Genomic DNA, 9569 nt, shown 5'->3' on the forward strand with positions numbered 1-9569 from the left:
GTAGAAAAGGTTATGATGTTAAAGAGAACACTGAAGAAAAGAAGCTCCCTTTACTCCACATAGTCACACTTTTCAAAGCTACCTTACTTCTTCTTTTTTTACATTTTCTTCCATTCATTTCTTTCTTTATCTACATAAAGGAAACCCTTCTGATACAGAATCCATCTCTCATTCTAGCATTGTGCCTAAGAACTACCAACACATTCTGGCCTTGGACTACGCGGTGAAGGAAATCAATGAAAACTCAGAGCTCTTACCCAATGTCACCTTGGGTTTCCACATCTATGACAGCTATTTAAGTGCAAAGTGGACCTATCATGCCACTCTGCTATTTCAATCCACTCTAGACAGGTTCATCCCCAATTTCAGATGTAGTGTCCAGAATAGTCTGACAGCAGTCATTGGGGGACTGGACTCCGAAATCTCCCTTTACATTGCAACCATCTTGGATATCTATAAGATTCCACAGGTAGGTTATTTGTGGAGTATTGGAATCCATTTTTTCTTTCTGCTTTCGTTTCATTGATTGGAGTTAGAAATGGGTGCACATAAAATAATCATACAGATCTTATATATTTTTCATGACTGTCTTGTGCTGGCTGAGAAAAACATTCTTCATGAACATTCATTGCAGCTGAATGTTGCAACTAATCAGATAATCTGGTAAGGTTTAACTTTTTATCTGCATGCCAAGGTCCACACTCTGAGAGCCAAAGTGGACATTTGTAAAAGTTCAACCCAAAATAAAAAGTGCTCACCCCTTTGGCTACAGTGTGGGAGGGGAGTCTATATTTATTATGAACCTGGACATGTTGGACATGTTGGAGATGGGCATGAAACCTTCTCACTGCCTCATACTTCTTGCTCTCTGAGCCAATGGCATTTGATATCAAAATATAGTGCTGTAGAGTAGGACGGGGCTTATACAGACAGACCTACACACACACTTTCACCAGACTTCCCTTCTCTTGAAAAGGTGAGTGGCTTTCAAGTACTTGCTTCCAAGTTCATAAAACACCTTAGAACAGAACTTTCCCCTTCGATAAAACAGGCATTTTTGAGGTGGATGAGATGAAGAATTGTTTGACTCCATTCTAATGGAGTGTCCTAGCAAAGGTATTTGAGTTCAAGTCTATTTCTTTTCATTAGAGTCAACAGCAATTATCCATTAAGCATTGAACTCACTAGATAACAATAGACTGGCTCCCATTTCCTGAATATCTGATTCCTTTCTGTGTCACAGGAACAATAAAAATTTCCCTTTCTTAGAGGGTTGTTCTAACTATTAATTGAATGTGGGTTGGGGTTTTTTTTCAACATTTGAAAATGCCATTCTTATTATTGTCTTTCTCCCCTGTTGTTAATACTTCCTTAGCTCATTTATGGTTCTGCTCCTGTGATGAATGATAAAACTCCAGGCCTTTCCTTCTACCAGATGGCACCTCAGGAAGACCAACAATACATGGGGATTCTCTCTTTGCTGCTGTATTTTGGATGGACATGGATTGGTGCCATTGTTATGAATAATGACATTGGAGAAAGATTTGCACATATTGTAGTTCCACTGTTTTCCAAGAATGGTATCTGCTTTGCCTTCCTAGAAAAAATCCCCAGTTTTAATTTTGTCAGTGGAATTAATGATATGCTAGAAATGGGAGCAAAAATTCATGATACAATAATTGCCAGCAAAGCCAATGTAGTGGTAGCCTATGGAGAATCATATTTCATGACCATTTTCAGATGGTTTCCATATGTATCAGAACTCGAACACATGAGCGAGAATCCAAAAGGTACAGTATGGATAATGACAGCACAAGTGGAGTTCACTTCGTTGGTCTATCAAAAAACTTGGGAAACCGAATCATTCCATGGCACACTGTCCTTCAAAATTCACTCCAGTAATACACCTGGTTTCCTTCAATTTGTTGCAAGCAGAATCCCATTCAACAGAAGAGGAGATAGTTTTATAATGCCATTCTGGCAACAGGCATTTGGCTGCACGTTCCCTAATGTGGTTGTGGATAATGTGAGTGGAGACATTTGTACAGGACAGGAGAAGATGGAGAGCCTTCCTGGAACTTATTTTGAATTATCCATGACTGGTCACAGCTACAGCATCTACAATGCTGTCTATGCCGTGGCCCATGCGTTACATGACATGTCCTCATCTGTACCCAAACGGAGAGGAATGGTGGGTGAAAAAGGACCAAAGCTTCAAATTCAACAGCTCTGGCAGGTACTGGATTCAAAATCCTTCATTTGGCATCGCATCGTGTATTGAATGTTATTCTCTCCCAATTCTTACTGTGCTAACATTTTCTTCCTTCCTTCCTTCCCTTTCCACCTAGAAAGGACACAATAGCCTTTATTACAATCAGACACCCTGTTAGACTCTTTGTGGTCTTCTCTGGGATATAAAGAATGGGCATATTTTGCATCATTCCTTTCCCACTCAAATGTAAAGCATCGTCTGAAAGATCTAAATGGGCCCTTTTTCTAGTCTTGCCTTTTATGTTTCTATTTAGCTCCATCAATTCCTTAGAGTTATCTCATTTAACAACAGTGTGGGGGACAAAATATCTTTCAACCAGAATGGGGAGGTAGTGGCTGGATTGGACATTGTCAACTGGATTTTTTCCTTGAACCAATCATTTCATTCCGTGAAAGTTGGGAAGGTTGATCCTGAGAGTCCTGCAGACCAAGCATTCACAATCAGTGAGGATGACATAACATGGCACAACTGGTTTAACCAGGTAGGATCCAATTCTAGACACGTAGGGAATTATTCAAATGTTGAACGTTATATTTTTAACCTGCCCTGAGTTTATTAGATGTTCGAGGTTGGGCTAGACCTTTTATAACTAAAATAACTAAAATATTAATCTCTAAAGGTAAAGGTAAAGGGATCCCTGATCATTTGGTCCAGTTGTGACCGACTCTGGGGTTGCAGCACTCATCTCACATTATTGGCTGAGGGAGCCGGTGTACAGCTTCCAAGTCATGACAAAAGCGCTTCTGGCGAACCAGTGCAGCACATGGAAATGCCATTTACCTTCCCACTGTAGTGGTACCTATTTATCTACTTGCACTTTGACGTGCTTTTGAACTGCTAGGTTGGCAAGAGCAGGGACCGAGCAACGGGAGCTCACCCCGTCACAGGGATTCGAACTGCTGACCTTCTGATCGGCAAGCCCTAGCCTCTGTGGTTTAACCCACAGTGCCACCTAACAGCTAATAGAATCAGACCTGCAACTTGAGGCCATTACATGTGCTCCTTTGGCCCCATCCCTACTGGCTTATAGGAAGGGGGGCCAGGGGGTGACTGTTTGGGTCCAGTGTGTGGTTAACACTTCACTGCATGAGAAGGTGGTCCCCATTGCAAGTGTTGCATTGAAAGAGGCAGTGGGGAGACAGCGCCTGCAGAAACCAACTCTGGACCCTTTGGATTGGAACAACTATTGACCAGTTGTAAGTATCTGCTTTGGGGGGGGAGGTGGCAGAGAGGGCCCTGTAGGAGCAGCTGCGGGCATTCTTGGAAGACACAGATTACTTAGATCCAGTCCCAACCTGGCCGCAGAATACAATTGGCCTTGCTTGCCCCAGTGGATGACCTTTGCTGAGAGTGGGGAGGGGTGTGTGACCATGCTCCTGCTTTTTTATCCCTCATTGGCTTTTCATATTGTCCACCATGGTACAACATTGTGGCTCTCACCAATCCATGTAGGTGAGAGCCCCAATGTCGTGCCATTTTTAATGTTATAAAAGGGGGAAATAGAAGTATTGATCCCATTCGTACATTACTGAATTATGTTGTCATTTCAAATGCATATGGAAAATCCCTAGAAACGTAAGGAGCCCCAAACTCTTTAGTCTGAACATGTTTATTCTCTTTCATGTATGGATTAGACACGACCCCTTTCAATATGTAGCAAGAGTTGTGCTCCTGGTTACAGCAAGATAGTGAAGGAGGGTCAGCTATTCTGCTGTTATGATTGTATCCCATGTCCACAAGGGAAGATTTCGAACCAGAATGGTAAGAAATATATTTCAAATGTAATTAAGAGGAATAGGTATACAGCAATACTTTTCTTAGGTGGTATGATTGAACAGTTTGGTAAGGAGAGGCTGTGAGGAAGCTACTGGAGACAAAATAATCTGGAGTGTGTCTGTGATCTGTTATTTAATTTTTTTAATAAAAAAACAACAACAGTGAATAGCTGGCCATTAAAAATAATTTAACCACTCAGCCTCTGCCACATTTCATCATATCTGCACTAATTTTAAATAGAGAATAAAAAAATTCCTTCCAGCAGCACCTTAGAGACGAACTAAGTTTGTCATTGGTATGAGCTTTTGTGTGCATGCACACTTCTTCAGATACCTGGAGAAGTGTGCATGCACACAAAGCTCATACCACTGACAAACTTAGTTGGTCTCTAAGCATAGCTGCCAAGTCTCCTGTATTCCCCGGGAAACCCCCGTTTTTCCAGCTGTTCCCAGCTGAAAAAACAGATTTTTTTTCCCCGGTTTATTCTGGCGCGGTGGCCATTTTGGAACTGGGCGGAGCATGCTCAGAAGCGACTTTTGATGCAGCTCTGCCCAGTTCCAAAATGGCTGCGGTGTGACTTCTGGCGCGGCAGCCATTTTGGAACTGGGCAAAGTAGCATCAAAAGCATGCTCCGCCCAGTTCCAAAATGGTGGCAGCACTACTTCCGGTCTGCTACTTCCAGTCCGGTCCCTTATTTCTCAGACAGGAACTTGGCAGGTATGTCTCCTAAGGTGCTGCTGGAAGGAATTTTTTTTTATTTTGTTTCGACTACGTCAGACCAACACGGCTACCTACCTGTAACTTTAAATAGAGAGTGTTTAGTAGTGTTGGAGCTCTGGCATGTTCTTCAAACTGGTGCCAGAAAGCTTAATGGCTTGACCAAATCATTTCATGTTGCAGATATGAACGACTGCCAGAAATGCACAGATGGGAAATATCCAAACAAAAACCAGGATTTCTGTATTCCCAAGATGGTGACCTTCTTGTCTTATGATGAACCATTAGGAATCAATTTAGCTTGTTTTTCTCTGTCCTTTGCTTTGATCACAGTTCTGATCCTAGGAGCATTTCTGAAGCACCACAACACTCCCATTGTCAAAGCCAACAACCGCAACCTCACCTACACTCTCCTCATCTCCCTCTTGCTCTGCTTCCTTTGTACACTGCTATTCATTGGCCGACCTGAGAATGTGACATGTCTCCTCCGACAAACTGCTTTTGGCATAATCTTTTCAGCAGCTGTTTCTTGTGTCTTGGCAAAAACAATCACTGTGGTTCTAGCTTTCATGGCCACTAGGCCAGGATCCCAGATGAAGGGGTGGGTGGGGAAAAGACTAGCCAACTACATTGTTCTGTCGTGCTCCTTGGTTCAGGTAGGTATCTGTATGGTGTGGTTGGCAACCTCTCCCCCATTCCCAGATGTGGACATGCACTCTGTAACAGATGAAATTATATTGGAATGTAATGAGGGGTCTGTGACTCTGTTTTACTCTGTTCTTGGCTATATGGGCTTCCTAGCCATTTTCAGTTTCATTGTGGCTTTCCTTGCCAGGAAGTTACCTGACAGTTTCAATGAAGCCAAGTTTATCACTTTCAGCATGCTGGTCTTTTGCAGTGTTTGGCTCTCCTTTATTCCATCCTACCTGAGCACCAAAGGAAAATACATGATTGCGGTGGAGATCTTTTCTATCTTAGCCTCCAGTGCTGGGGTGTTAGGGTGCATCTTTTCACCAAAATGTTACATTATATTATGGAGACCTGAACTGAACAATAGGGAAGAGCTAATAAGAAGAAAACACAGAAAAAATTAAGAACCTGCAAGCTTTGTTTTAGTTTATGATCTAAAGTTGCAAATATGCAGAGCAGAATATTTGTAGTAGTCAGCACAGATAAATCTTATTTATCTATCCCACTATCTGCCCCCTCACTATTTGAAATTTTACATATTCAAGCATAAAGAATTATGCCCAAACCTCACTATACACTCTGCAAATTCAGATACCTGAACAGATGAATCAGAGACCAGGGGAACTGGACAAATCAATTTTTGCCTTTGTCTCTCTTTTACTGATTGGTTGCAGCCATTTCAGGAAGATATCAGGTGGGGGTGGGGATTGGATAAATCCCTGATTAGAAATGTTTCCATAGGAAATAATGGAAATTATGGACTTCTTATGCAAACACTTGCCTAATGAATGATTTCCAGGAACATTTGTTTCATAAGCAGGAAATGCATACTGTATATCGTTATATTTCTAACTCACGTTTTCTTTTAGGAGCTTTTCAATTTACCACAAGTTAAAAACTTTATTTGGAATACTGGATAAGAAATTGTCTAAAGGGAAACTATGGAGCCCATACATCTTACTCTCGTCTCCCTTTCAGCAGCTCTTCTTGAAATCCATGAGCTGCTTCTCAAATTCTTCTCCCATGGGATCTGCTGACTAAGAAATTCTCAGAGCATTCTACCTTTTTGTACTTCAACGATTCTTGAGTGTGCACTGTTTGTGTGCTGTTTCACCTCTTCCTGTTGGCATTGAGGGAGTGGAGAAGGCAAAGCAAAGCAGCATGAGCATACTAAAAAAAACAAAGAGGAACAGTAGGCAGCAGCTGTCCTGCAGCAAATAATGCGGGAGCCACTTCCAAAAATGGCAGGACACAGACCCTCAGCGATCCTTTGGCTGTCTCAACCCAACTTGGCTGATGCTGAAATAAACCCAATTAAAAAATTCCTTCCAGTAGCACCTTAGAGACCAACTAAGTTTGTCATTGAAATGAGCTTTTGTGTGCATGCACACTTCTTCAGATACACTGAAACAGAAGTCACCAGACCCTTATATATAGTGAGAGGGTGGGGAGCGGTATCACTCAGAAGGGTGGTGGGAATGGGTATTTGACTGATAGGTGTGGAAACTTGTTGATGACTGTTAACGACTTCAATTGGTCTTACAAGAAAAAGCAAGAAGTGAGATGGCTAAAAATAGCTTCATCATGTATAATGACATAAGAATCCAATGTCTCTATTCAGACCAGGTCTCTCCGTGGTTTTAAGTTTGGTAATACGTTGCAATTCAGCAACTTCTCTTTCCAGTCTATTTCTGAAATTCTTTTGTAATAAGACAGCTACTTTGAGATCTTGTATAGAATGTCCTGAGAGATTGCCTGGCTGGACTGTGTCCTTGAACTCGGATTTTTGTTTGGCTGAATGGGGGGGGGGTAGAGAGGGGTGTGAGTGTATGAAGAAACTAGCCTACTGTACAAAAGGTTGTGGCCAATGCACAACTAGGTTTGGAGATCATGATACATAGTATAGTATTTATTTTTTAACAGTACAAACGTATACATGTCTACCTGAAGTAAACCCTAATAAGTTCAATGGGATTTACTTCCAGGTAAGTGTAGCGCAGGTGGTGCTGTGGGTTAAACCACAGAGCCTAGGGCTTGCTGATCAGAAGGTCGGTAGTTCAAATCCCTGCGACGGGGTGAGCTCCCGTTGCTCAGTCCCAGCTCCTGCCAACCTAGCAGTTCGAAAGCATGTCAAAGTGCAAGTAGATAAATAGGTACTGCTCCAAGCGGGAAGGTAAACGGCGTTTCTGTGCGCTGCTCTGGTTTGCCAGAAGTGGCTTTGTCATGCTGGCCACATGACCCAGAAGCTGTACGCCGGCTCCCTCGGCCAATAACACAAGATGAGCACCGCAACCTCAGAGTCGGTCACGACTGGACCTAATGGTCAGGGGTCCCCTTTAAGTGTATATAGTATTGCAACCTTAGTCTACCTTTTGACCTTGATTTGTAGGAGTCTTGTGCATCCTTCAGCATATATTTAATAATATGATTTGACTTGCTCTGCAGATGCTAATAAATAATCTAGACTTTCACAACCCTGCTTTCATCAGTGTCAGACAATGTCAAGATTGCATTTACTACTTCTTCATTTTTTTGAAAGTTGGCAGATTCATATGCAGCCTCTTTCATCACTACCAAGTGCAGAATTGCTGTACCAGGGGAAAGGGGAATGTTCTCCAGCACTGGAACAAGGAAGCCCTGAGGCATGTTTTGAAATGTCTATGGCTGTCTCTTTCCAGCTTTGTAGAACACAGCATCCAATGATTTTGTTAAAGTGTGGCATTTTAGGGAAGCAGGGAACACATGAGTACATATAGCTAAGGTGAAAGAACAGCAACAAGGAAAAAAGCAATGGATTTCAAACTCATCGGATGTCAAGGAAATAAACAACAATCTGACTTTTAGAAGACATCTGAAGGCAGCCCTGTTTAGGGAAGTTTTTAATGTTTGATGTTTTATTCTATTTTTAATATTGTGATGGAGTGGCTGGGGAAATCCAGCTGGATGGGTGGGGTATAAATTATTATTATTATTGTTGTTGTTGTTGTTGTTGTTGTTGTTGTTTTTGTTGTTGTTGTTGTTGTTAATGCTCTGACTGATGCTCCATTTCTTAAAGAGATTGTTGAAGGCTTATATCTGGAAAGCATTGGAAAACCCATTCCAGGACACTGTTATACGAAAACTCACATTTTATGTCTGAAGTATGGTTGCCATATTTCGAAGTCTCCATATAACAGATGCTAGGGAGACAACTGTTGTTGATATAGCAGTATCAATGTGCATGGCATTCTACATCCCTCCCCACCCTGGTGCCCTCCATATATTTTGATATATGACTGCCATCAACCCTGAGCATTGGTCATGCTGGTTAGGGTGGATGGAACTTGGAGAACCAGAGGTTCCCCTTACCTACACAATAGAATTCAGGGCAATTGGGGGAAGGTTGGCAGGAGGACAGTGGCTCTTTGGGTAGCAACAGCATTGTGGTGTTTGTCTCCCTTTTCCTCCCTCTTTATGCTGTTCTGGGAGCAGGGCCGTCTTAAGTATATCCGGCGCAGTGGTGCAAAGATCGCTCCAGCGCCCTCCCGTTTCCCAGAGTAGGCGACCTGTTTACTGCACTGCTGGCAGCTTTGCGGGGCTGGGGGAGGCGGGCAGTGGCTGGAGGGCGGCTCCTCTGGCGGGGAAGAGGTGGAGGCAGGGCCGTCTTAAGCATATCTGGCGCCCTGGTGCCGTGGTGCGAAGATCCCTCCAGCGCCCCCAGCGCCCTGTTTCACAGCGCCCGCCGCATGGCTGCCACGGGCACAGCAGCGCGGCACCCCCCTGGCAGCCCTGCGTCACCCAGCCTTGCTGTAGGGGCAGCCCTGGGTGGAGGCTCCAGGCACTGCGCTGCTTCAGCAAGGCGGGCGAGGGCGGCGAGCTGATGCAGGGAGGCACTGCGTCCAGCCTCCACCTCTTCCCTGTCGCCCTCCAGAACTTGTCACCCTGGTGCCCCACGCCACTTGCCTCTATGGGCAAGACGCCCCTGTCTGGGAGTTCTCCTGACTCCCCAGAGCAGATGTGGGGGAGATGTGGGGGCATGTGCCCAAGAAGCATGGGGGGTAGCCCCATTACGCTCATGGGAGTCCTTGTGCTGTCTTTTACTAGCACACAGGGTTCGTTCAATCTGGCCTAATCC

At 43.7% G+C, this 9569-nt stretch overlaps 1 protein-coding gene across 1 annotated transcript; it reads left to right on the plus strand.

Moving 5' to 3' along the window:
* The first annotated feature begins 331 nt into the window (after window positions 1–331).
* Window positions 332–5859, plus strand: LOC118095477 (vomeronasal type-2 receptor 26-like). Its single transcript, XM_035136728.2, has 5 exons — window positions 332–469; window positions 1376–2236; window positions 2526–2753; window positions 3907–4033; window positions 4949–5859. Exons 2-5 carry the CDS (start codon window positions 1400–1402, stop codon window positions 5857–5859), a joined length of 2103 nt encoding a protein of 700 aa, XP_034992619.2. The 5' UTR covers window positions 332–469; window positions 1376–1399.
* The last annotated feature ends 3710 nt before the right edge of the window (window positions 5860–9569 follow it).

Source organism: Zootoca vivipara, chromosome 12 (assembly GCF_965207765.1).
Source record: "Zootoca vivipara chromosome 12, rZooViv2.hap1.1, whole genome shotgun sequence".
In the NCBI taxonomy this organism is placed as follows: domain Eukaryota; kingdom Metazoa; phylum Chordata; class Lepidosauria; order Squamata; family Lacertidae; genus Zootoca; species Zootoca vivipara.

Bases quoted from the DNA above. Each gene is read 5' to 3' on its own strand.
- LOC118095477 (XM_035136728.2), top strand. From the start codon at position 1,400: ATGAATGATAAAACTCCAGGCCTTTCCTTCTACCAGATGGCACCTCAG. The intron at 2,237-2,525 runs GTACTGGATTCA...GTTTCTATTTAG, and splicing joins AAATTCAACAGCTCTGGCAG to CTCCATCAATTCCTTAGAGT. The intron at 2,754-3,906 runs GTAGGATCCAAT...TGTATGGATTAG, and splicing joins GGCACAACTGGTTTAACCAG to ACACGACCCCTTTCAATATG.